General features: G+C 67.9%; 2 protein-coding genes across 9 annotated transcripts; one reads left to right on the top strand and one right to left on the bottom strand.

Moving 5' to 3' along the window:
- Positions 1 to 5,859: 5,859 nt before the first annotated feature.
- On the bottom strand, positions 5,860 to 11,156 carry LOC123592645. Of its 3 annotated transcripts, XM_045467937.1 has the most exons (3): positions 9,893 to 11,151; positions 8,734 to 9,045; positions 5,860 to 7,056 (listed from the first exon to the last, which is right to left on the bottom strand). In XM_045467937.1, exons 2-3 carry the CDS (start codon positions 8,884 to 8,886, stop codon positions 6,022 to 6,024), a joined length of 1,188 nt encoding a protein of 395 aa, XP_045323893.1. In that variant the 5' UTR covers positions 8,887 to 9,045; positions 9,893 to 11,151; the 3' UTR covers positions 5,860 to 6,021. The 3 variants fall into 3 exon arrangements, 2 of the variants coding, with proteins under 2 accessions (XP_045323893.1, XP_045323892.1); XM_045467936.1 differs by having other exon boundaries at positions 8,734 to 11,151; XR_006709886.1 differs by lacking the exon at positions 5,860 to 7,056 and adding an exon at positions 8,133 to 8,640 and having other exon boundaries at positions 8,734 to 11,156.
- Positions 11,157 to 17,411: 6,255 nt separating this feature from the next.
- Positions 17,412 to 24,916, top strand: EGFL7 (EGF like domain multiple 7). Of its 6 annotated transcripts, XR_006709887.1 has the most exons (10): positions 18,473 to 18,502; positions 21,023 to 21,144; positions 21,277 to 21,393; positions 22,295 to 22,410; positions 22,647 to 22,742; positions 22,882 to 23,046; positions 23,741 to 23,805; positions 24,341 to 24,503; positions 24,677 to 24,753; positions 24,788 to 24,916. XR_006709887.1 is itself a non-coding variant. In XM_045467952.1 (9 exons), exons 2-9 carry the CDS (start codon positions 21,065 to 21,067, stop codon positions 24,697 to 24,699), a joined length of 822 nt encoding a protein of 273 aa, XP_045323908.1. In that variant the 5' UTR covers positions 17,412 to 17,502; positions 21,023 to 21,064; the 3' UTR covers positions 24,700 to 24,916. The 6 variants fall into 6 exon arrangements, 5 of the variants coding, with proteins under 5 accessions (XP_045323908.1, XP_045323905.1, XP_045323907.1 ...); XM_045467952.1 differs by lacking the exon at positions 18,473 to 18,502 and adding an exon at positions 17,412 to 17,502 and having other exon boundaries at positions 22,650 to 22,742; positions 24,677 to 24,916; XM_045467949.1 differs by lacking the exon at positions 18,473 to 18,502 and adding an exon at positions 17,412 to 17,502 and having other exon boundaries at positions 24,677 to 24,916.
- The last annotated feature ends 88 nt before the right edge of the window (positions 24,917 to 25,004 follow it).

Genomic DNA, 25,004 nt, shown 5'->3' with positions numbered 1-25,004 from the left:
GATGTCCGTCAACGGCAAACGGAGAAGCAAGAGTGGTCGACCCGGCGTGGACCCGGCGTGGACCCCCCTCCGCCATAGCTCGGCCTCGGATGCACCCGAGGACACGCGCTCAGTGAGAACGGCCAGACGCCAGGGACAAACGCCGTAGGATCTGCTCGCCTGAGACCCTGGGGCGGCCGGACCCACGGACACAGAGAGGGGAGCTGGGGGCCGGGGGCTCCTATCTGCCCGACGAGCGGTCCCAGGACGGAGGGCGGCCACTCGCGAGGCGCCCCTGAACCGCACGCGTCAAACGCTCGGATGGTGGATGTAATGCTCTGTGTCGTTCACCACGGTAAAGGAGGGAGAGGGGAAGAAAATTCCAGACGCGGGGAGGAGGCGGGGGGAGGGGAGGGGACCGGTGGGACCGGGGGGGGGGAGCCTGGGGGGGGTGGTCTGTGTGTAACGGGGCAGAGTCCAGTCTGGGAAGACGGACGCGTTCCGGGGACGGACGGAGGGGGAGGGGGCGGCTGCCCGACGCCCCTGCATCGCGCCCTCAGAAGCAGCTAAGTCGGTAACTGCTGTGTCACCTCTGTCTCACCACCAACATTGCAGGGACACCTCAGCTCTGCGGGGGGAGATCGCCGCGTGCCGCGGCCACAGCCCGGGGTCGGGACGTCACTGCTGCAGCAGACAGGGAGGGCCCCGTGACCTTGACCTAGCTCGCCGGCGGCCACAGCCTCAAGATGGCCGGTCTCCCACATTTCGATCCGGGTTCGCCGACCGGGAGCCAGGAGAGCGGTAAGGCTTCCTTCGTCGCTCGTCGCTCAAAGCCATTTTGTTCCCCAAAGCCTGCCTCCTGGGGCTTCGGTCCCCCTGTCCCCTCTGCACTTGTCACCCCGAAGCCCGAGGCTCACCTGTGATCCCGGGACTTCTTTTCCCCATCACCTCGGGAACGCCCCCGTGGGTTTTCCACCTGCGAGTCCCGGAAACTTAGAGCCAGGCCCCCCTGGAAGGGACATGACCCGTCGGGGTGGAATCTCCCGCCCGGCAGCAAACTGCATCCCTTGGAAGCATTTGGCCGGCGTTGGCCTGGGTAGCCGTGAAGATGCCGGGTCCAGCCTTCTGCCCTTCCTGCTCCTGCCGTGTCCCCTGTGACCGGGCACGGCCCAGCGTGGCCCCCGTGTGATGGACAGCAGACCCTGAGTGCTGTCACAGAGCGAGTGGCCAGAGGAGGGCAGCTACGAGGGCCAGCGCCAGAGGCCCTGGGGGCCCAGAGCCGTGGAGCCCCAGCCACCCCCGGCTCCCCCATGGGCCCTGGGGCTGACGCGCTCCCGAGGATGCTGAGATCCAGCCAGCTGGGACGCTTGCAGGTGGCGGGACCTCAGGCCAGGGGTGTGGCACGGCTCCGGGAAGCCTCTCAGGTGAGCTCCCTGGGAGGGGGCCCTGGCCCTTCGCGGTGGAGAGGGGGTGGCCCACGTGCAAAGGGCGGGTTCTCGCAAATACAAGGAACTGAACTTGGCTTTCTGGACCCCTGTCCATCCTTTAAGCACACTTGGGAAGCAGCAACACACAGGGCTGCCCTGGACAGTTGCACAGGTTGGCAAGGAAATGTGCCTGGCCATACGTTTCCCACACTCGGGGTCCCAGGCCTGCCCAAAGCCCGGTCCAGGGTTGGGGTGGTGCTGGCTGTACCCACCAGGCCAGGGCGGGTTCCAGCCTGGCCCACGCGGTGGAACACCGCCGCCCGGTGGTCAGCGGTGAACGGCATGGGGCCCGGCTCACCCGCTCCTCCCAGATTGCTGTGGGAGGAGCAGTAGGGCCGGTGGGGACTACCAGGCTGAAAACCGGGAAGGGGTCCCTCCCAGGCTCCGCTCAGAGCCGTCCCTGCCCCCGACCCTTCCTCCGGGCCCAGAGGGACAGGAATGGATGGGCCACCCTGCGTGTCAACACAGGGCAGGAAGGCCTCGGTGTCCCTGAGTGCCAGGCCCTGTGTCTGGGGTGTGGGCTGAGACCCTTGCTCCCAGCGAGCCCCCCAGCATGGAGATGGGAGCCAGATGTCACGTAAGCCCCTGATGCTTCTCCAGGGGTGTGGTCACAGAGGCGAGCAGACGGCAGGGGGCAGGACACAGGGCTCCCGGGGACACCCTGGGTGCTCCCCCGAGCAGCCCAGATGGATGGTGTCAGCAAGGGAGGCTGGAAAACACCAGGGACTTCCTCTGACCTCTCGGGTCAGCAGCAAGGCGTCCGGCCAGACGGGTCCCAAGTGCGGACGTGCTCTGGACACAAGTGCTGGGCTCGTCCTGGCCCCCGTGCACACCCCATCCGCCAGCTCAGCACACGTGGCTGAGGCCAGCACCACTCAAGCTGATGCCCTGGCCTCACGGGATGGGGAATCAGGCCCCCTGGGCCCGGCAATCCTCGGGGACCTAGCTGGCCGCTGCAGCAGCCAGATCCTGGGCCGGGGCTCTCCCTCTCTGCTCCGTGGGTCACAGGCCCCAGCCGGGACCAGCAGGAGGGACTCTCACAGCCAGACACTGGCCTAATGTTGCCCATGGCAGGGGCATGGCCTGATCCTGGGTGAGGGCACAGAGGTCACATCCCATAGCAGAGCCAGGACCTGAGCCCCAAGACCAGTCTCTCCCTGTTCCCATGACTCGAGTGACTGATCAGCCCCTCTCCACCCAGGAGAAGCCTGGGATCAGACACATGTAAGCATCTGGGGGCTCTCCTGGAGCCCTTCCTGCCCTATGCGGAAATGGGGGACCCTGCCGCGGGCTCTGGGTGCCTTCACGTGGCCCGTGTCATCGGGGCAGCCTGCGTGACCACGGAGGCCCGGGCAGTGGCCACCGGACTCTGCTTCCCGTGGCGGTGGACCATACCTTGTCAGGGCGGCCCAGGTCCCACCGGGACGGGGACTCTCTACCCTGGCCTCACCCTGGCACCCTCCAGGAGCTCGAAAAGTCCCCGCTGCCAGGCCCCTGACCCTAGGGTCAGGTTCCCCAGGCACCAGAACTGAGAAACTTCTCTGTACGTTGGTCTGTTCATTCTGGAAATGGGAGTAATTAACCGAGCTCGGCTTACACGATTACAGGTTCACATGCCTTGTCTGAAGACAAGGCCTCAGCCCGGCCACAGAGGCACCCAGGAGAGACTCTTGCCCATTTCACAGAAGGGAAGCCTGAGTCTCCAGACTGACTTAGCCGCCGCCTGGGGCCTGGAGCCCGGGACCTGGGGCCTTTGGGTGTGTGGGGGGAGGGGCGGAGCAACCCTCCAACCCAGGGTCCGGTGCCGGGGAGGGCGGGGGGTGCAGTCACACCCAACTCTGGGTTTAACATGCTGGGGAGATGGCGACAGTTGTTCGCCTGGTCCTGATGAGCCCCAGAGGACCAGCAGTGTCCTCCCCGAAGCGCCCCCCCGCCCCGCCTGCTCCTGTGTCCTCCCGGGCAGTGGTGGGGCGGGAGAGGGTCTTGTGGGTTTTGTGGGCAACGGGACAAATGCTGGGGTCTCGCTGGGAGGCCTGCACAGCTGTAGCTCTGTGGATGGCTCTGAAGGCTGGGCCCGGCCCCCCCTCCTCAGAGTGCGGCAGCGCTCCCGCAGATTTCGTGCCACACTCGGTGGGCGGAAGGTTCCAGAAGCCGATCATGAAGGACCAGTGACCTGGCTGGTCTGGGTCCCCCATTCTCCCCATTCCGATGTCCTGCAGGCCCGCGCTGGGGTGGGCGGGGTGCTGTGAGCGATGACTGCCACCAGCTCGGCCTCAACCTGCCCCGCGTCCACCAGGGGGCAGCGGGGGCCTGGGCTGGGGCTGGACGGCAGGGGCAGGAGGCTGGCGTGGCCCGGACACTCAGGCTGTGGCACCTCAGAGCCCACAGCGCCCGCCCCCAGGGGTGGTGAGAAGGGTCCGCAGGACAAGGCCCCCTGTACCCCCACCCCCACGCCGACCGTGGGTCCTGGTGGGAACACCCGCCGAGCCCCGTCCCCTGCTGCCTGCAGCAGCGACCTCCTCGAATCTGTTCAAGACATGCTTTTTGTCGAGAAAACACAGCGTGCAGATCCCAGGGGAGTGTGGTGGGCTGCAGTGTGTGGTGACCCCCGGGGAAGCCCCACCTGCCTGTGCTCCTCCCCGCCCCCCCCCCCTCCCCGGGCTGCACAGTCCCAGCGGGGCCCGAGCACGAGCAAGGACCTGGTCAGCCACAGTCTGGGGACTGCAGGCCCTTTCGATGGCCCGGGGCGCCTGCCAGATGGGGAGAACATTAGCTGTCACGTCACAGCACGCGGCAGGCAGAGAGAAGAACGCTCACACTTCCTCCAATCTCCGTCCGGAGCCCCGGAGGCCAGGGGGCCTGCGCCGGCTGCCCCCACCGCCTCACCCCTGCCAGCCTCCCCTCGCCCCTGCACAGCGCCTGGTGGGGTGGCCGGGCGCAGGCAGGAAGGCGGGCAGAGAGGAGCGTTTCCGCAGAGACCCTGCGGCCCGGCGGGTGCGGGCCTGATAAGGGCCCACATGGCCAGCCGCACGTCCGCCTTTTGTCCCCGGCCCCGGTCAGCCTTTCCTGCTGGGGCGGGAGGACCAGGGCCCGGTGGTGGCCCTCCTCCCCCTCCCCCTCCCCCTCTGCCTCCCCCTCCGCCTCCTCTCTGCCCCTGTGCTCAGAGGCCTGGGGGAGTTTGGGGCCCCGGGTGGCAAGGGCTCCTGGCCCAGCCAGGACCAAGCTGGCCACGGCCACCGAGGCTTCCTTCCTGCCCGGCTCCCCCCTGGGGCCAGTGCTCTCTCTCAAGGAGCGGGGAGCGGGTCCCCACCCCTCCCAGTGCCTCTGTGCACAGTGCTTCTGTGGTTCAGGCCTATCCAGGAGGCCCCCAGGAGCAGAGGCTGCCCGTGTCCCCGCTTGAGGTCCCAGGGAAGCTCGGGCCTGTCTCAGCCTTTGTGCTGACCCCCGGGACCCAGCTCCCAAGCCACTCTACCTCCCATCTGACCTAAAATGACCTTGCCATCATGAGTCTGACAACGGGCAGAGGGACGGTTAGCCGTGCCCCACTGCCCACAGTGACCACAACCCTTGGCCGCACAGCAGGTCTGGTAAACGGGCTGTGGAGGACTTCGGGCCCCAGAAGTGATCTCTCCCAGCTCCGGGAGCTGCCCCTGGCTGGGGAAAGGGCACGAGGGTGGGCACTGGGCCGCGGAGGGCGCTGCAGACAGAGCCGGGAGGGCAGGGGCCACACCAGGCCCCCCGAGAACGTGGGACAGAGGGCCTGGGCCCAGAAGATGCGCCCTCCTGGGCTGGGGTCCCTCCAAATATGCCCCCCGTGTCTCGTGGGGTGAGAGCCAGTCCCCGGATACCCCTCAGGCCATCGGCACGGCCCGGCGGGCAGCCGCTCTGAGGCTCCAGCAGGGCCCCACCCACCCGCGGGTGATTCTTCTCGTTTCCCAGCTTCATCGAGATGTAGTCCACGAGCCTAGCAGCTCACTGCGAGAGTGTACGAGTCTGGGGTCTGGTATATTCCATTAAAAATTTTTTTTGGGGCGCCTGGGTGGCGCAGTCGGTTGAGCGCCCGACTTCAGCCAGGTCATGATCTCACGGTCCGTGAGTTCGAGCCCCGCGTCGGGCTCTGGGCTGATGGCTCAGAGCCTGGAGCCTGCTTCCAATTCTGTGTCTCCCTCTCTCTCTGCCTCTCCCCCGTTCATGCTCTGTCTCTCTCTGTCCCAAAAATAAATAAACGTTGAAAAAAAAAAATTAAAAAAAAAATTTTTTTAACGTTTATTTATTTTTGAGAGAGCGAGAGGGTGACAGAGTGCGAGCGGGGGAGGAGCAGAGAGAGAGAGAGAGAGAGAGGGAGACACAGAATCGGAAGCAGGCTCCAGGCTCCCAGCTGTCAGCCCAGAGCCCGACGCGGGGCTCGAACCCACAGACCGCGAGATCATGACCTGAGCCGAAGTCGGCCACGTAACCGGCTGAGCCCCCCGGGCGCCCCTGGCACATTCCATTACGAATTCTCTCAAGTCGTGGGAGCGCGTACACGACACACAGGTTGGCGGCATTGTTGCACTCACACCGCTGTGCGGCCCCTATGGGCATCTGGCCCCCAAAATGTTTCGTCTTGCCAGCCTGAGGCTCCGCACCCAGCAAGCGGGCCGCCCGGCCCCGGCCCCCCGCCCGCACCAACGCCCTTCCTACATGCACGTCGTTGAGGCCCATCCACGTGGCGGTGCGTGTGGGCGCTTGAGGCTTTTTGTGCCTGAACAATATCCTGTGGTGTGGCAATGCCACCTCGCCGACCCGCACATCGGTGGGCGCACAGGTGGCTGTCGTGAACCGTAGCCACGGGCGGCGGGTGTCCGACCATCCGTCTTCCAGTGCCCGCCGTCAGCGCCTTCCCGCGCAGACCCAGGAGCGGACAGGCTGTGCCGCGTGGTATTTCCGTGTTTACTCTTGGAGACACCGTAAGTGAGCCACTTCTGTTACAAACCGCGGTCGCCGTACCGCGGAATCCCACTTGGCGGCGGGCGGGCACCCGTCCTGGGCCCGCACACGGCACGGACACGAAACTGTGCGCTCGGGACGGTAGGGCGGCGAGCACACCGCGTGGGAGACGGAACGGCAGGCGCGTGCTATCACACGTCTGTGCAAACCCACGGGACGGACGGCCCCGTGCACGCTCCGGGCTCTGCGTGACGACGACGCGTCCGTGTGGGTCCGCGACAAGCGCAGCACCCGGTGGGGTGTCCGTAGCGGGGAGCCCGCCGTGAGGGCAGGGGCCCACGGGCAAACGCTTTCCTCTCGATATTGCCGTGACCCCAAAAGCGCGGTAAAAAACAGTCTTGTGCAAAGCGTACGTGTCTTGTTGTAAGTGTTGAACGTAACTCAGCCCCCAGCATGCTTGACCTCGAGGACGCGCTGGCCTGGTGGGAGCCGCTCTGTGCAGGCCCGTGCACCCTCGCCCCTGTGGACGGCGGGGCGTCGCGGGCACGCAGGAGCCCTGCAAACGCCAGGCGGTGGGACGCGAGACGCACCGCTTTCTCGTCGGCTTTCGTGCTTCCGATCCACCGGCTCTTTCAAGACCAGCACGTATCACTTCACGGCCCTGACGATACACAGAAAACATCTATTTCCATTTTGGAGCGGCAAAACACAATCCCAGTCGGTGACGCCCGGCCCAGAGAGACCTTCCTGTCCCCTCCCAGCCACAGGCCAGCTGGCTTCTCCGCCCCTGGAGGGATCACGTCCTCTCTGCCTCCCGGGGCAGAAGCCTCGTCCCTGACCTGTGTCCTCCCGCAGGGGCGCTGGGCCCGGCTGGACCGCGACTCCGGGCATCAGCCCAGTGAGGAAGGTGCTTCCCTCCCTTCTGGATACTGCTCCTTTAAAGTGTGGGGGGTGGGGAGCTGAGTGGGGCGAGGTTCGGGGCGCTCCTGTACCCCCTGAGTCTGACCCACTAAGATCCCGTGGACATCGGCACAGACACAGCCCTGAGCCCTCTACGCTTCGCCCTACGAACCTGGCGAAGCCTCCTGTCTGGGCCGCGGTGGGGGTGGGGCGTCCCTTCCTGACCACAGAGCGGGGTGTGCCTTGGGCATGATGGCCAGCTGTGGCCCGTGTCCCGAACACCCCGCCAACCCAGCCTTCCGTGGGGAGGTGGCCATGGTCCGCCCAGAGACAACAGGCCGGCGGGGCTCTCAGGGCCACCAGGGGGGCTTGGTGCTCACGCAAAGCAGCCTTCCCAGCCCTCCCAGGGCCACACATGGCCGCCTGGATCACAGCCCGAGCAAGGCGTTTCCGGCTATTGTGCAGAACGGGGTTGGCTCAGGAAGCTGTGATCCCCAGGCGGGCCCGGGGGTGGGGGTGGGGGGCCACCACGGGCTGCAGGGCATCCTGGCTGAGGGTCTGGCTGGCGTCCTCGGGGCCAGGATGGCGGTCTGGGGCAGTGCCACCGACCTCTCAGACTCGGGGCGGCCCCCACACCTGGTACCTGCTCACAAGCTGCCACCACGATCGCCGGGCTGGAGGGAGGCCTGACTCCAATCCCCTCCCTTCCCAGGGAAGGACACCGGGCCACCTTCCCAAGGTCACGCCCGGGGGCGAGTGACCCTGGAACAGTGGTGGGTGTTGGTAGGGAACATGCAGGGGGTCAAGGACACCGGGAACCCAGGCACGGGTTCCTAGAACGCGCTTGGGAGGCAGCGAGCGGGTGCCGGCCACGTGGAGGCCTCAGGGGGGCCTGGACTCTAAGCCCAGCTCTGCTGTGTGCCAGATGGCTTCGAGGGGCGCTTGCCTCTCTGGACCCCAGTCCACTTCTGGCACAGCGGAGGTCAAAGGGGAACCCTAAGATTTAGCTTGGGGCGTCTGATCATTACCATTACGGCCCGAGGACACTGGAAAGGATGGGGGCTTGCCCAGGACTGGCCTGGACCCCAAGAATCCGGAACACCTGCATCTCCAAGGGGCTCCAGGGCCGGGTCTGGGACAGCATCCTGGGGGGTCCCTGTGACTCCCGGCTCCAAGTCTGCAGAAAGGCGACAGCCCACAGACCGAGTGACGTCCCAAGAGAGCCTCCTGGGGCTGAGCTTCGAGCCGGCCCGGAGGAGGCCACGAGCTCCACGCCACGGGTGCCCTTCCTATGCCGTCCCAGGGTCCCCGTAGGACCTCAGTGGCTCCTCTGGCCTTCCTGGGGCTGGGCAGGGGAGTGTGATCACAGAGGCAGAAGGGGGCAGAAGGGGGCACAGAGCCGCCACCCGATCCCATGACCCCACGCCCAGGTCTGTACCTGAGAGAAGTGAGCGTCCGCGTCCGCGGAAAAATCTGGGCGGGCGTTCGCAGGGTTCACGACAGCCAGAGGGTAGAAACGACCCGACGTCCGCCGGTTGAGGAACAGACAGGACGAGGCAGACCCACCCCGGGCGGCACGGACACGTGCCATGGAACCCACGAGCCTGGCACGTGCTGAGAAGCCCGACGCAAGGGCCACACGGCGTGGGATCCCACTCGTGTGAAACTCCAGAACGGGCACGTCTGGGCACGGCAGGCACAGCGGGGACGGGACGGGAGGGCTCCGGGGGCGACCGCTCAAAGCTCCAGGCTGCTTTCAAAGCAAGGGAAGGGCTCTGAGATCGGCCGTGATGGCGGCCGCTGGGCGTCGTCACCAGACGACGCTCCGTGGACTTGCACCGTTGGAGAGAGGGCGTCGTGCGCCGTGTGACTTACGGCTCCGTGGGCCCGCGCCAGAGACGCCACGCTGACCCGTGGGGCCGAGGAGTCACGGCCCCCCTGGACCCGGCCTGAGATCGCGCCGCCAGGGGCCCAGAGCCAGGCCTGGCACGGCGCCCGTTCGCTGCTGCCCTCCCTCCGCCTCCCCCACGGGTGCTTTGCCTTAACGGCAGGGCGCGAGGTGGTACGTTGAGGCAGGGGGCGTGAGGGGAGGCATTTCTCCTGGCGTCCTGGGCCTGGGGCCCCTCCGGGGACGACCGGCAGCCCTGACCACGCAGGCGCTGGTGTGCCCTCCCCACACCGCACGGCCCCCAGGCCAGGCTCTTCCCCCCTGGACCTCGGTTTACCCATAGGGGAGAGCAGGGCACAGCTGGATGGACCCTACGGGGCCAGGAGCCCCGACGCCCGGGGGCCACGGTGGGCCTCGCGCCCCCTCCCCCTAGCAGCAGGGCACTGGAGCCTTTCATCAGGAAAGACCCAGACTAAATTTACGCGGGGCCCCCGCACGGCCGGGAGAGGTCAGGCGGGCCCCCCACCCTGGCTGCTTGCTTGACGCAGTTCCCCTTTCCCTCGGGGGGGCCCCATTGTTCCTGCAGCCTGGCTCGCAATCTGCCCGCACACTCACTTCCTGTTTCCTGGCTGAGAGGAAGCAGAGATTTCTGGCCTCTTTCCTTTCTCTCTTTACGTTTTTAAGGATATTGAACAATAATGATACTCACAGGCAACTTTGGAGCTGAGGTCGTGGACGGGGGAGGCTGGAGACGCTTCGAGGCCACCCACACGGACTCCGCACTTGGGGTCACGGGCCCCCTGGGGACCTGGTGGAAGCTGCCGACCCCTCCTCCCCCCACCCTGGGAAGGCCCAGCACAAACTGCCCAACTTGGTGGAGTTCGGAGGCCTCCGGACCCCCCCCCCACCACTGCCCAGGGCCCCCAGACCCTCCACACTCTGATCTGACACGTGGGGAAACTGAGGCAGGGAAGCCTCCCGGCTTCTAATGCCCTTGCCTTCACTGGCGCCCGTGACAACCCCGAAGGTGTCATGGTGTCCCTGGGGAGGGGACTCTGACGCCCCTCCTAGCAGCCCCAGCTTCCCCTGGCCGCTGGGACAATGGGCAGTCACAGATGACGTACACAGGAGCCTGCCTGGGGGACAGGGACCGGCTCATCTGTCCCTCACGGCCCCCGCACCCCTGCCTGCCCATGCCCTGGGAGAGCTTCAGCTCTGGGTCAGAGGTCAGGCTTTTCCCGCGCCAGTCTCTGTGGCCCCGAGAGGTCATTCCTCCGTAAAGGGAGTCGGATCCCGGCCCGGAGCTGGCAGGGCAGGCGTGACAGCCCACGAGGACCCACGTGCACGCGGTGTGGTGCCAAAGGGCCTCAGTTGTCCTTCTCGTCGGCTTCAGACGGCCTGGCTCCCTCTCTCCCTGGTGGGCAGGGCGGGGACAGGATGGCCCCCTCAGGCAGGGCTGAACGGTCGCCCACCTCCATCAACCTGCCCCCCTTCTCAGGAGCTTCCCTTTCCGTCCCGGGAGATAAAGTGTTTTTTCCTCTCGGCGTTAACGGCCGCCCCATCCGCCGGGCTTGGCAAATTGCAGGCCGACTGCGAGTGGGGCTTCCGTCCGGGGAGCCAGGCCGGGGGTGGGGGTCCGGGGCAAGCTCCCTTCCTCAGCCCCCACGGAGGAGGGAGCCCCAAGGGGGTGGGGGCTGCCCCCAGGGCCCAGAGGAGCCCGCACTGGGACAAACCCTGGCCAGGGGGCCAAGCACCCCGAAGGTGACCCTCGAGGGCCTGGCCGCAGTACTGGGGGGAGGCGGGAGGGGTCTTGGATTCTGCCAGGGGCTCCCCCTGCTCAGCAAGAGGCTCTGGCAGTTGGGCCCTGACCACAGATGCCCGCCTTGTGAGCCTCCAGGCAGGATCCAGTGCCCACCTCGTGGCCATGGTCAGCACCTGGCCCCCCACCTGGCCAACAGGCCTTGCACTACGGAGGTGAGTGTTTCCTGGAGGCTCCTGGCAGCGGGAACACAGAGCACAGCCACGGCAGAGGTTGCACAGGGGGACCCCTAAGCCCACTCCCGCTCCCCAGCGGGCGGCCCCTTCTGTCTCCACCGCCCAGACCCACTCAGTGCCCTGGGACGTCCACCGTGCCCGAAGCTTGCAGACTGCTGGGCCCGCCGAAGCCCGGAGCTCGGCGCCCTGGGGGCTGTGCTGCTCCCCAAGAGCCCTGTGCCTGGCTTTCACCCTGCCTCGGTGTCTCCACTACAGGATGAGTCTTTCTCCCTCCGTTAAAGAAATAGTAATTCAGCGATACCACAGCAAAACCATCAGAACGTGCCAAGAGGGCATGAGGCACCGGGTACCCTGGCGCTGGGGGAGTGACCGGGAGTTCTGCTGGGCAGTCCCTGGTGTTACAGGTCTCCCCGGACCAGCGGGTCCCCCGAGACAGTCCCAGGGACAGGCGCCCGGGAGCCACGCCGGAAGGCGGGCACAGAGACCACCAAAGCAGCACCACGGGTGAGAGCCAGGGCCGGCGGTGTGCGTGGCCTGCTCTGTTCTCCCTGCGGAACACGGAGCTGCCCAGAGGGTGGGCACACCGCCGCACCGGCCGCCCACAGACGTGCCACGGAGCGGGAGAGGCCAACACCACTCGGGCACCGTGCGGCGCCGTGGACTTGAAACTCCATGAAAGCAGGCGGAACCACGCCGTGGGCGCCTGGGGCGGACTCGGGGCCTCTCTTGGAGGGGTGCTGGCTGCCCGTGCTCCCCGTGGTGTGCATCTTCACTGTGAGGACGCACGTGTGCAGCCGCCTGGGGCGGGGGGGGGGGATGTCTGGGCGGGCTTGTGATGGGTGGCCCGCACGGCCTCTCCCTGCCCTTCGTGCACCTGCTAGGGGGCCAGCTCCGTCCCCGTGTGAGCAGCACAAATGAGGTCCCGCTCGGCAGCGCGGAGCTGGTGCTCAGGTAGGGGCATCAGGACACGAGTGGGGGATCAGACTTGGTCCGAGGGCGCTGGGAAGCCTTCTGTGGCGCTTTACGGGACGTCACACGATCTGATGTCGCCCTTCACAAAGCTCCCTAAAAACCGGGGTGGGGGACAGGGCTACCCCGTGGGCCGAGGAGGAGGTCACCCAGGTAAGAAGCATGGTGGCCTGGACCAGAATGGGGCAGTGGCAGGAGGGACGTGTTCTGAAGGCACAGCCCGTGGGGGTCTATGGGAACGAAGGACGGGACAAAGGCGGCATCCTGGGCCTCCGGCCTGAGCAGCGGTGGACAGGCCGCAGGAAGGGTATCGTGACGGCATGGGCAGTCCCCAGGAGGTGGGGCCCCGGGGGACAGGGAGAAGGGACCAAGCGTCCCCCAAGGGTGTCCCGCTGCTCAGGCCCTCCTGGGCCCCAAGGCCAGGGCTTTCATTTTCCACTGGCTGCCCCTGGCTGCCTCCGATGCATCATCTGAAGGCTATTTCGTGAGTGCCGTGCACGGTGCCTGGCACGGGGGGGGGTTCCAGCAGGCAGGCCGAGCGGGGGCCCGTGGGCAGTGGGGTGGAGGACGGAGCACTGAAGACCCCAGGCTCCCTAGAAAACGTCGGGTTCCCTTCGAGACCTTGCCCAGCTCAGGCATCGACGGCTCACCCGGCCCGGGGGTGCCCAGCCCCCACCGGGGACAGACAGGTCAGCGGGCCCGGCGCATCCCTTGGTGAAGGCTCGGCACATCTGGCGAGAAGCTGGACCCCGCCGTGGTGACAGAGTCACCCTATCCCGAGGCCAGCGGCTGCTCCGGGGGTAAACAGGAAGGCCCATCTCTCCTCTGCTCTGCGCTCTCGTCCCTCCTTCCTGCAGCCCTGGTCACACGCCTCGCCCGGTGCCCCTCGGCCTCAGGCCGCCTGAGCCGGCCTCTGCTGGGGGCTCGGTCTGCCCTCTCCGGGGGCTGCAGAGACCGAAAGCTCGGTGGTGAGGGGTCCCAGGAGCTCCTGGCTGACCTATGCCACGCCCCACTGCCTGACCAGCACGCTCAGGGAAGGTAAGGCAGCAGGGCCCCTTTCCAACCAACTTCAGAACTTTCAGGCAGACTGGGAGACAGCTGCAAGGATCCAGCTCTACTGTGCCTGGGGTGGGTGGGGGAAACTGAGGCCCAGAGTCTCCAGCAACGGAAAGCAAGCTTTCTCCAGCCTTGGATGCCATGCCGGAAGCCGGCCAGGCTCCAGGCCCAGGTCTCTGAGCTGCCCAGGTATGCCTGGGACCCACCCTGCCCTCAGGGCATATGGGCCTGGGGCACAGGAACACTGACTGCTCTCAAAGACGACTCCGTGAGGGCAGGCTGTGTGTTTCGTGAGTCTACACGGGTGGCATCGGGGGTGGGAGGAGAGGCTGGGCGGGGGGTGGGGGTGGAGGGAGCCCCAGCCCACCCCTCCAGGAGGCCTCCTTCCACCCATCCGTCACCCCGGGGAGGCCGTGGGGCAGAAGGCACGCCTCGCCCCTCTCCAGGCCCCCCGGGGCCTCCTGGAGTTCCCCCACACCCGTCTCCTTCCTTCCCGTCCCTAACGGGCCGGGTTAGGGCAGGACCCCAGCCCTCCTCCTGCGTCTGCCCCTGAGGCTCCGGGAACCTGAGAGTGGAGGGCACAGCAGGGTTTACATGACAAGTCAGGGCGAAGCTGGGCCCTTAGCGCCTGGACCCAAGGCCTCCTTTCCTTAGACCGGTTCCGATCTCAGCTCAGGGAGGGGCTGGAGGCAGGGCAGTGGGGGCTACAGAACAGGTGGGCAGCAGGCAGAGACTGGGCCCCACCCTGGCTGGCACCCAGGGGCCAGGGAGCCCGGCTTTCTTCCCTCTCCCCGTGTTTGTATTGTACCTCTGTGCTCTGCGGCATCCTTCCAGAAAGTTCCCTAACAAGCCCAAGCTTTAAAGGGAAAGCTGAGCCATTAACCATTCCCATAATTGGCTAATTAGCTACTCCCAAAGTCAGCACCCCCCTCCCGCCCCCCACCCCCACACTGGCAGGGAAGGTCGGGGTGGGGGGGCTGACCCCCTGAGGGAGCGGGGAGGCAGTCGTGGAGAAAAGAAAGGCAGAAAGAAGGAGCCGACCAGTCCTGCCCCGTTCCGGCCCTGCTCTGTCCCACTGTTCACCTGGGGCAAGTCTCCCTCCCCTGGGTCTCACAAAAGGGGGCCGGATGCAGCCAGCCCTGATGTCTGCTGGTCTCCCACCCAGGGGCTCGGAGCACATCTCCGGGGGGGGGTCTGGGTGCGGTGGGCCGCGGGGGCGCCTCTCTCACGCTCTGTAGAGTACATTCAGCCATTGCTGAATATGGGGCGAATGTGGGGAAGGGACGGCGCGGGGGGACGGGGGGACAGGGAGGAGGGTTTCGGCTGCCAGCTCCAGCCTCGGGGCGGGAGGGGGGGCACCACCGAGAAAGGCCCCCCCAGTCCTGTGGCTGCAGCAGACCCTGCCCCAACCGTGGGGGTGGGGAGGAGGCCGGTCGCTCTGGGGGAATTTTCCAAGCTGCCTGCCACCTGCCCCTCTTGGCCAGGACATCCAGCTGGGTGGGGCCGGAGGGGAGTAAGGGCCGGCAGAGGCGCTCAAGGCCAGAGAAATGAGGGTGTTCCAGGCCGTGGGCGGGAAGGGGCCGACCCCGGAGCAAGGCTCGAACCCCCAGGACAGCCAGGGTTTGGAGTGGCCCTGCGTGATCAGGGACCCTCTGCCAACTGTGTGGTCTGGGTGTGTCCTCAGCGGCTGCCCAGCCCCGCCTTGGGCACCCACGCACCCCGATCACAGCAACTGATGCCCAATCTGTGGGTCCCCAGCACCACCTAAATGAGGAAACAGGGTCAGTCCGGGGGGCTGGGGGCTGAACCCCCTGGCCAAACCGAGGAAGCACCCCCTTTGGCCGCCCAAAGGCTCCTGCATTCCTCCATTTCCACCCTCACCCCTCCCACCCCTCAGCCTTCTGGAGGCCGAAGGAGGCAGGAGGGCCAGGGGACACGCTTTCCCTGCCCCCAAGAGAGGCCCCGTGCTGGCACAGCTCCAGGACTGGGGGCTCACTGCCCCTTGGGGTGGCTTTCCTGGAGAAGGCTTCGAGCTGATGACTGTCCCTCCCTGTCACCCCTACCGAGCCACGCTGGGTCCCCGGGACACATCGAATGGGCTGCTCTCTGACTACCGGCCTACCTGGCCTGTCCCCAGGTCTCTTTTGGCTGGGTGCCCCCGCCCAGGGCTGTGGGCCCTGCCTCCCACCCTGCGACACGCACATCTGGGGGTGCGGGTACACGCCCTGGGGGAGAGTCCAGGGGCACAGAACAAACAGTCCCTTCTGCAGAGCTGCAGGAACGTGGCCTGCGGTCCCACCAGGTGGCTGGGCCCAGGGCCTTCCCAGCCACGTCCTCTGCCACACACAGGGACCAGTGGGTCCCAGGGTCGCCAGCCGGGCCTGAGGCTGGTCTCCGGCTGCTTCAGAGTTAGAGGTCCCAGGGGACAACTCCCCCACCCCTGCCCACAGTTCGGCCAGGCCACCCCCTTGACGGCCCCCGCCCGCCCCTGGGCCTCCTGTTTATTCGCTGACAGCTCCCTGTTATCAGCGGGGAACACACACAGGAAGTCCGGCCGGGAAGGGCCCATCCCAATCCTGATTTACACGGGACGGTGCATAAAAAGCCGCCCTTCCTTGCCCGGGAGGAGCCTCCCTGCCCTGACGGCTGCCCGCAGAGCCGAGAGGGAAGCTCCAGGGGGCAGGCCAGGCGGGCGGCCTCCGGAGGTGCCTCGGGGCGGCAGGACAGGGCTGGGGTCCACCTCTGGCCCCCGGAGGCAGCGATGGTGGCCACGGTCAAGCCTGGGCCTGGGCAATATCAGGTACGGCAGGGGTGACGTCGGGGGGGGGGGCAGGGAGTGGGCCCCGCTGACCACGGCAGCTGTCGGCTGGCGTGCACCCGTGTCACCTCTGAGCTCCAGCCGCCACCTCCTTTCTTCCCGATCGGTGCCATTCCCAACGCATGGAGGGCACTCGGGCCCCTGGGCCGAGGGCGCCCGCTACTGGGTGGCCCAGTCTAGATGGACTCTGGGGCCCCGGCTTGAACCCTTGGCCCTGGGTGGCCCAGCCTCTGCTGTGACCCCTGAAAGGAGAAGCCAAATGTGGCCTGTGCCCCCCACCCTCCACACACCCTCCTTCTGGCTGACTCTGCTGTCCTGGAAAAGCCCCCCGCCCCCGAGGCTGGCTCAGCCCTCCTCTCAGGGAGCCTGGGGGCCCGGGGGCATCCTCAGGGGTGGGCAGGCGCTCCCAAGGCAGGTCTGGGAGGGGAGGCAGAGGGGGCACTGGGCTCACAGGGAGGAGCCCCAAGCAAAAGTGAACATGGGACCAGAAGGAGCCCCCCGCTTCCTGCCGGGCTGGCTTCAGGAGCAGGGCTGGGGGGTCCTCAGGCAGAGAGAGGCTGAGGGGGGCCTGTTTTTCCTCTGCCCCCTCCACCCAGATGGCCCGAGTCCCCACCCAAAGACCTCAGCCCACGTGGAGGCCCCTCTGGCTTTGGAAGCTCTGTTGTCCCACGGCCCCATCAGCAGTGTGTCTGACGAACCCCCATTTCCCAGATGAAGACGCAGGGGATGAGGCCTCAGCCCAGGTTACCAGCAGAGTGAGGACCAGAGGACCCAGCCAGGCTGCAGGGGCCAAAGGGTCAGGGACAGGATGGGGGCAGGGGACAGGGCAGGGAAGACCTCCCCAGGCCTGGCTCTTAACTCTTTACTGCTTGGGTCTGAGCGAGGGCTGCCCGGCTTGGGTATGAGGGCCGGGAGACCTGAAGTCCTTCCGCAGCAGGACCCCTCTGTCACCCTCTATATCCCAGCGGCAGCTGCCCCCACTGCCCTCAGACTACCTGCCAGAGGCTTCCGGGGCCCTCTTGTTCTGGGGGCTTCTGTTCAGGCACGTGGGGTCCCTCCCTTCCTTTAGCCCCCCCAGAGTGGGCCATGCTCAGACACCCCACAGCCACTGGCTCTGCAAGGAGCCCTCGCCGCGCCCAGGAGTTTGCGGGACCCTCTCCCAGCAACCTGCCCGAGGGGACCCAAGGCCAGTCTGTCTCTAGGCTGACGGTGGGAGCACAGGCAGAACTGGAAAGACACATCTGGCTTCAGCCATCACGGGGGTAGAGTCTGTTGGGGCAAATGCAGGCTGAGGCCCCACAGGGGCAAGGAGCCTGGCCCCCTTCCCAGCCCCCGGACATCGGGGTGACCAAGGTTGTGCGCCAACCCACGCTATGTCTCTGACCTGCAGACCTCAGCACGAGGGAGGCACGGGCAGCCCCCGCCACCCGGAAGAGCGGCTGCCACGCGATCCCAGGGGATGACGGAGCCCCCTCCTCCAGGTGAGTCCACAGCAAGCTTCTGGGCAGCAGCAGGGGTCTGGCTGTGCCTGGGAATGTGTTCCACACACACGAGCACTTATGTGACCAGGGCCCGGGCTCTGCTTCAAGCGCCGCCCCCCCCAGCCCCCACCGCGCGTCGCCCATGATGATGGCCGTGACAATCGTGGCACAGAAATGACCCACTAATACCAGCTCTCCCAGGTGGGGCATATCTACACCCGGTTCCGGCTGCGTGAGCCCCTTCTTGCACTGGGCACTGGGGCCCCTGGGGCTGCCTCAGTCGTCATTACAAATGCAGAAATGGAGTCCGGGAGTCCCCGCTGGTGACGGTGGGATTCGGGTGCGGGGGCTCCCTGGGGGCCTGAGGAACACTCAGGGGTGGTCCTGACTGTCCTGAACGGAGGGGGGTGCCCAGTGGGGGTCCCACAGGGCCCCTAACCTGGCACTCTGGTTGGGAGGGTCGCTTAGTGTCACACTCAGGATCCAGCCGGGCTCTGGTCTAAGTACGGGGTCTCCGGGCCACCGGGGTCGTTATGTCCACCCCGCGTGGGGCTGCAAGGTAGTGGCCAGCTTCAATCAGCCCCCGGTGCCTAGCGAGCTGGCCACCCCGTTGTGACGGCCATCCCCAGCGTCTGGGGCTCCCCACGCGGCCTCCCGGCTGGCCGGCGTCGCGGTCCTGCGTCCCCTGCGGCCACCCCGCGCTCCGCTGCGGGGCCTCGGAGCGGGCTCGGGAGGGGCGGCGCGCCGCGGCGGGTGCGCGTCCGAAGCCCCGGGTTCGGGCTGACTCACCGCCGTGCCCGGGGTGGGGGGGTGGGGCGCGCCCTGGCCGCGGGCCTCAGTGTCCCCATCTGCGCAATGGGGGCGGGCGCGGGGCCTCGGGGCCCACCCGGGGCGTGCCGGGGGCGGGGGCGGGGCGGGGCGGAGGGCGGGGCCGGGGCCCCTCGGCGCGGCGGCGGCGGCGGCGGCGGCGGCGGCGGCGCGTGCGCGCCCGGCTCGGGCGGTGAGTGCGGAGGGAGCGGGCGCCGGGCCGGGGGGCGCGGGGAGCGCCGAGGGCGGGGTCTGCGCGCTGGGGCGGGGGAGGTCGGGGGCCCTGGCGCGCGCGGAGCTGGGGGGCGACGCGGAGCGACCGCGGGGAGTCGAGAGGTGAGCGGGCCGGGGGCGCCGGGGCTGCCGCGCGGGGACGCGACCCCCGGCCCTGCCCGGATCCTGCGCCGGGTCCGGAGAATGGGCCCGGCGGCCTCGGGAAAGGGCGCCCCCTGCCGGTAACAGGCGACGAGCCGGGCCGCGCGGGGGCCCGAGGGGGGCGGGGGGCGTCGCAGCCCCTCACCCGCGTCTGGGCCCTGAGCGTGGCCCCCCCCCCCCCGACCCAGGGCCTGACTCCGGGCCTCGCGGGCCCCAGACCCCGTGTCTCTCCCTCCTCACCCCCACCCCCCCGCGGGGCCGGCGTGCAGGGGGAGGGGAGGCAAGGGGCAGGCGGCAGAGAGGACGCTTCCCCGGTGCCCCGTCACCCCGCCTTTCCGCCCTCCCAGGGTCCTAATGTCCAGGGCACCCCTCTCGGTGGAAGGGGGACCCAGGGCCGTCGCTTTGCGGCGAGTCGGGCCCCTCCCTCTGCGGACCCAGCCCTCCCCCGGGTGGGCGCTGCGGGGATGCCGCGCAGGCAGGTGGGAGGGAAGTGGGCTGGACTCACGCTGACCCTCCGGGAGGGTGGGACGTTATCGCTTCGCAACCTGAGGCGCTGCGGCCACCCCCGCCCTGGCTCCTCCGCCCCAGCTGGGCTGTCACCGCGAAGGGAAATGACATTCTGCCAGCCTAGCACAGGCCAGGCAGCACCCTCGGCCTCCCCCAGCCCGGGAGGAAACATGACTACAAACACTGACTCTCCTCTTTTAAAGCATGAGCAGGGGAGGTGCTGGGGCGGCTGTGTGTGGGGGGGGGCAGTTACATCTGCAAGAACTGAGCCCCACCCCCACACCAGGCACCTAGCACGGGGGGCACAGGGTCTGTGGGCCCCTGGTGGGCTCCTGCCCAGCTCTCTGACCCACCTCTGCCTTCCCAGGGCTTGGCCTGCCCCCCAATGCCACCTGCTCGCATCCTCTCATGCTTGCCTAGACCCCCAGGAGTGCCCCCCCTAACGGTGTGCTGTGCTCCCCCCCCAGGGTCCACTCCCGAGCCCCCCCTCCCTGGCTCTGACAGGACGTGCCCCTGCCCACAGACTGCTGAGAAGCACCGCACAGCCCCCCAGACTAAGTCCCAGCACCTCGGCTTCCCCCTGCCCTCCCCGCTTGGCCACCGACCAAGAGCAGGGGTGCGGGAAGGAGGGACTCTCGTCCGGCTGCCTCCCCGCCCCACGTGGGTCCATGTGACGCGGGGGGGGGGGCAGAGCGCCGACCCCACTCCCAGCCGAACGGTGCAGACCGGCTGTGGTAGCACTGTCCCCTCTCTGCAGGCCTCACTCTTTATGGGACCAGCTGTCAGAGCCGGAGAAGGGGCCTCTGAGACCCTCGTGGTGTCCCAGAGAAGGGTTCTCCCTCCTGCCCCCACAGAAGTTCAGCTTTTTCCTGTGTGCTTTCCTGCTGAATGCCCCGTAGGGCCAGGCGCTGCCCACCTGGGTGGGACCCAGCCCCTTGGGGGCCTCGGGTGGGGTGCCTGGAGCATGGGGGCGGGGAGCTCCCCGTCTACCCAGATGCTTGGCTGTGCACATAGCTGGTAACCCCCCAGACCGCACAGCGCCCTCAGCATGTTGTAGACCAGTAATTCTGGGCTGGGGTTTCTCACATTCCCAGGAATGCTCTCCCAGCCTCCTTGACTTCCATCCACAGCACAGAGGGATGGCCTCTGGCTCCACTGGCATGTGGGAAGGGCTCCTCCAGTGGCCCCCGCCCCGCTGTCCTGGGATCCCTGGGCCAGACCGGTCAGACCCCAGTGTAGGAGTGACCCCCTCCTATACGCAGGCTCTGCCCCGTTCTGCATACGTTCAGGACCGTATGGCTCCCGCATGCTGAGCGCCTGCACCCTCATTGCCCACCCTCCCCCCCCCCCCCACGGCTGGCTCCCCATTTGGCAGATGAGGGCCCGAGGGCCAAGCCAGCTGGGCTGGGTTCCAGCTCTGCTCACTAACGCCCGGTGTGCAGACTGAGATTGGTACTGTCCTGCCAGGACAAGGAGGGCGCTAGCCAGGCCGTTAGAACGGGTGCAGAGGCTCCCCCGGGGCCCCCACCTTCCCAGGTGAACTTTGCTGGAGCCACAGACACCTTCACGGTTCACCCAGACCAACGTGCCTCCGCCCCCACCGTGAGGGTGCCGGCTTCTGGTCCTGGGCCCCTGTGACTGGCAAAGGGCCGGCCTCACCTGCTGGGACAGGTTGGGGGAGGACGGGGCTGGCACTGGCCTTGGGGCTCTCCTGCTGGGGAAGCGGCTGCGCGGGACGGGTGTCACAGACCCGGGGCGCTGTCGCCCCCAGAGGTACGGGCTCAAGGAGGGGTCCGCAGAGGGACTTAGGGGGTTGTGCCTTGTGCTCCAGGCCACCGTCAGGAGAAGGCCAACCCGCTGGGACGCACGGGCCATGTGTGACTCCAGGGAGCTGCTTCTGGGGTGGCTCCTGGTGCTGGCAGTGGGTGGCACTGAGCACGTCTTCCGGCCTGGGTGAGTCGGCCCTCTGGCCGCTGTGGTGCGGGGAGGGGGGGGGGGGGCGGGCACAGGAGCCCCGCGGCCCCTCCCCAGAGTCTGGGCTCCGGGAGCCCCGGGCTGACACGCTGCTCCCCCCCGCCTCTGTAGCCGCAAGGTGTGTGCCGTCGGGGCTCCCAGGGGCCCCGAGTCTGAGTCTTTTGTGCAGCGGGCGTACCAGCCCTACCTCACCACCTGTGACGGGCACCAAGCCTGCAGCACCTACCGGTGAGTGCCCCCCGCTCCCGGCAGGGCCCCCGTCTGCCACACGTAAACCCTGAGGCCCAGGAGGGCGGGTCGCCCCAAGCGGGGAAATCCGGGCCCGGAGGGGTCAAAGGACTCACTGAGTGGACGGCAGAGGCCGGCGTCCCTGTCGACTTAGGCCGGTCCTGGTCCTGGGCCGTGGCTGCGGTTAAGCTCAGACATCATCTCCTCCCTGCCCGCCCCCCCATCTCCGGAGGGGGTCACCCATCTTGCCTGCTCCCCTCTGCTTTCAGGGGGGCTCGCCCGCTCCCGGCACGGCTGGCTACAAGTTCTTACCGCTTGAGATGCCTGCCTCCCCGACACGTGCCTCGGAGCCCCAGTGGGTCCCCCTCTCCCCGTGACAGCCCCAGTGGTCACCAGACAGAGACCCTGCCCCACACACCCAGGACATCCCAGTGGCCAGCACGAGGGGGCGTGTCTCCCACCTTCAGCTGGCAACTTGCCTTCAAAAAGATTTTGCTTTCTGCGGGGGTTCTCAAAGGCCTCCCTGTGGGATATCCCCGCACCCCCAGCTGGCCAAGAAGGTGGGGGCAGTGTGGGTGGGGCCCACGCTGCGACCCTGAGATGCACGCCCAGTGAGGGGTGGGGTCCTGTCCCCTGCACCTGCCACTGGGCAGGCCGGCCAAGGAGGGGCTGGCAAAGCCCCACTCGGGAGTCACCCCTTCCTGGGCCTGCTCAGAGCGGGGCTGGGCGTCCAGGATCCCAGGCCGCAGGTGGTTCCTGCACTGGGGGGCTTGAGCGGTGCTGGCCCAGGAGGGCACCCTCAGCATCCAGGGGCCCGGCGCCCAGGGAGGGAAGGCCGGTGAAGAGCTGGGAGGACCAGCCCGGGTCTGCTGACGCCCCACTGCCCCCGCACACCCCGCAGGACCATCTACAGGACTGCCTACCGTCGCAGCCCCGGGCCGGCCTCCACCAGGCCTCGCTACGCTTGCTGCCCCGGCTGGAAGAGGACCAGTGGCCTCCCGAGGGCCTGTGGAGCAGGTGAGAGGTGCAGGGCCGCCCCAGGGGCCCCACAGCACCCAGCCAGCCAGTTAGCCAACTGCGCCCGCGGCCTGGTCATGCCACACCCCATCCCCCTTTCCAGACCCCGGGCAGAGCACCTGCTGCTTTCGCCTGAGTGGAGCGCCTCCTCGCTGCACGGCGCCCCTTCCCCGGCTGCCACGCCTGCAGGGCCCTGGGGTCCCCCCTCAGTCCGTGACAGGCCTCTCCCTCAACAGCAGTATGCCAGCCCCCGTGCCAGAACGGAGGGAGCTGCGTCCGGCCCGGTCACTGTCACTGCCCTCCAGGATGGCAGGGTGACACCTGCCAGACAGGTGAGGCTGGCTCGCGTCCCTCCGGAGGGGAAGGGTCCTGTGGACACCACCCTGGGTGTCCCGGGTGGCCTGCCGACTGGCGGGTGTTAAGGGGGCTCAGTGTGGGTGCCCCTCCCTGCCCACACCCCTCTTCCCGCAGACGTGGACGAATGCAGTACCAGACGGGGCCCCTGCCCCCAGCACTGCATCAACACCGCGGGCAGTTACTCGTGCCGGTGTCAGGAGGGGCACAGCCCGTCCGCAGATGGTGCCCTCTGCCTGCCCAAGAGAGGGACCCCCCGGCTAGCCCCGAACCCCACAACAGGTAAGCTGCCCCCTTGCCCCCGCCCACGTCCTTGCTGCTGTGCTGGGAGGTGGGACAGGGACGGCCCGAGAGGGGGCTGGGCGTCACCCTGCCGATCTGTGCCCGCCACCGTGGGGGCGGGCAGCCAGCCCCGGGCGGCAGGCCATCTCCCTGACCCGGGCAGAAGTGGGGGTCTTCCCCAGGGGAAAGGCGGGTGGCCGTCCCCCCGGCGCATCACGGGACGGGTTGCCGAGAGGGGGCCTCATCTCAGCCGAGAGAGTGGAAGAAGGCCCCTTCCCCGGGCAGCCGGGAGAAGCCACACCTCCGCTGCCGACGGGACATTATTACTTTTGGTACGCGCTGTGACACTTCAAACTCGTACCGTGAGTAATAATGCGCTGTCGGCAGCCTGGCACCAGGAGCACAGTGTGGACCTCGGCTCGGACCGCTCAGCACCGCGGGGCCCCTGGCACAGCGTGGGGGCCGGGGCGGGGGGCACCGAGGTGTGCGGAGGTGGTCTGCGGGCCCGCCTAGGCGCCTGCCGTAGGGGTGGGCTCGCGACGGCAGCTGGGTCTGTGACCGCTGGGGCTTGAGCCCCCGTCCCCAGACCCGTGCCCCACACTCGGCGGAGGCCGGGAGGTCTCCCGGGGGAGGTGAGGAGCCAGCCTGGGGTGTGGGGCTGGGCCTGCCCGACTCAGCACCGGCATCTCCCCAGGAACAGACGGCACAGTCGAGGAGGAGGTGCGGAGGCTTCGGTCAAGGGTGGACGTGCTGGAACAGGTGAGGCCTGGGCCGGGACCCCCCCGGGACCCCCCCCCACCGTTGTCTCCCGTCACGTAGCTCAGACCCTCAGAATGGTTGCGGGGTTCGGTGGAGGTGGTCCCGGGAAAGAGGCCTCCTGGGTACTGACGGCCGGGGCCTGGCAGGGGCAGCGGGCTGATGCCTGGGAGCCCCAGGGGAGGAGGGACCTAGCTTGGCCACGCCCCCTCAGGCGGGCAGAGGCCCCGAGCCCAGGTCCACCCCTACCCTCGTCCCTGCCGTCTTTCCATGGGCCCGTTGGCTCGAGGACCCCTGGAAAGCTCTGGTCCACCCCTCCTAGATCCCCTGACCCGGGACCCTGGGCCTTGGGGACCGTCACTGGACTGGCCCATGTGGTGTCCCCCTGTGGCCCCCTGCCTGGCCCTCCTGGCCCAGAAGCTCCCTCCGGTGAACATCCAGGGCCCTGCAGAGCGGGGTGTGGGCGTCGGCAGGCCTTACTGGCCAGTGCTCCCTAACAGCTGCGGAACAGAGAGGGAACCTTCTGCCTGCCCCACAGAAGCTACAGCTGGTGCTGGCCCCGCTGCATAGCCTGGCCTCGAGGGCCCTGGAGCACGGGCTCCCCGACCCCGGCAGCCTCCTGGCTCACTCCTTCCAGCAGCTGGACCGCATCGACTCTCTGAGTGAGCAGATCTCCTTCCTGGAGGAGCAGCTGGGGTCCTGTGAGTGCTGGGGTCCCGGTGCCCACCTCCCCACCCACGGAGCTCCCTGGGAGCCTGAGGGCTCTGGGGGCTGGGGCCAGAGGGCGGGGTGGGGCAGCCCTGCCTGGGGTGCGGGTGGGGGGGAGGTGGTGGGGGGCACTGACCTCTGACCTCAGCCCTTCACCCGCCCACAGGTTCCTGCAAGAAGGAGCTGTGACGGGTTCCCGGCTCTGGCTCCTGAGAGCCGGTCGCCACGGTGCTGGGTGGGGCGGGATTCGTTCCTCCTAGGTATGAATCCAGCCTCCGCCTGGCCGGCCCCTCTGCACCCCCACCAGCGGGCCCATGGCGGAGGGAAGGTACGAGGGTCTTTGTCGCTGGGCAGCACATCGGGGGGCCCCTTGTGATGTGTGTCAGAATAAAGTGAAGGTTCAGGAGCCGCTGTGTCCTTGGTGGATCGTGGAGGGCGTTCTGAAGCTGCCTGGGGGGAGGGGACACCTGCTGCCTGGGGGGAGGGAAAGGTGG

The sequence above is a fragment of the Leopardus geoffroyi genome, chromosome D4 (assembly GCF_018350155.1).
Source record: "Leopardus geoffroyi isolate Oge1 chromosome D4, O.geoffroyi_Oge1_pat1.0, whole genome shotgun sequence".
Classification (NCBI taxonomy): domain Eukaryota; kingdom Metazoa; phylum Chordata; class Mammalia; order Carnivora; family Felidae; genus Leopardus; species Leopardus geoffroyi.
Note: the sequence above shows the minus strand (reverse complement) of the source record. Positions and strands in the feature narration are given on the sequence as shown.

Bases quoted from the DNA above. Each gene is read 5' to 3' on its own strand.
- LOC123592645 (XM_045467936.1), bottom strand. From the start codon at position 8,886: ATGGCACGTGTCCGTGCCGCCCGGGGTGGGTCTGCCTCGTCCTGTCTG. The intron at 7,057-8,733 runs GTACAGACCTGG...GTGTATCGTCAG, and splicing joins CGGACGCTCACTTCTCTCAG to GGCCGTGAAGTGATACGTGC.
- EGFL7 (XM_045467949.1), top strand. From the start codon at position 21,065: ATGTGTGACTCCAGGGAGCTGCTTCTGGGGTGGCTCCTGGTGCTGGCA. The intron at 21,145-21,276 runs GTGAGTCGGCCC...CCGCCTCTGTAG, and splicing joins GAGCACGTCTTCCGGCCTGG to CCGCAAGGTGTGTGCCGTCG. The intron at 22,411-22,646 runs GTGAGAGGTGCA...CTCCCTCAACAG, and splicing joins CCCGAGGGCCTGTGGAGCAG to CAGTATGCCAGCCCCCGTGC.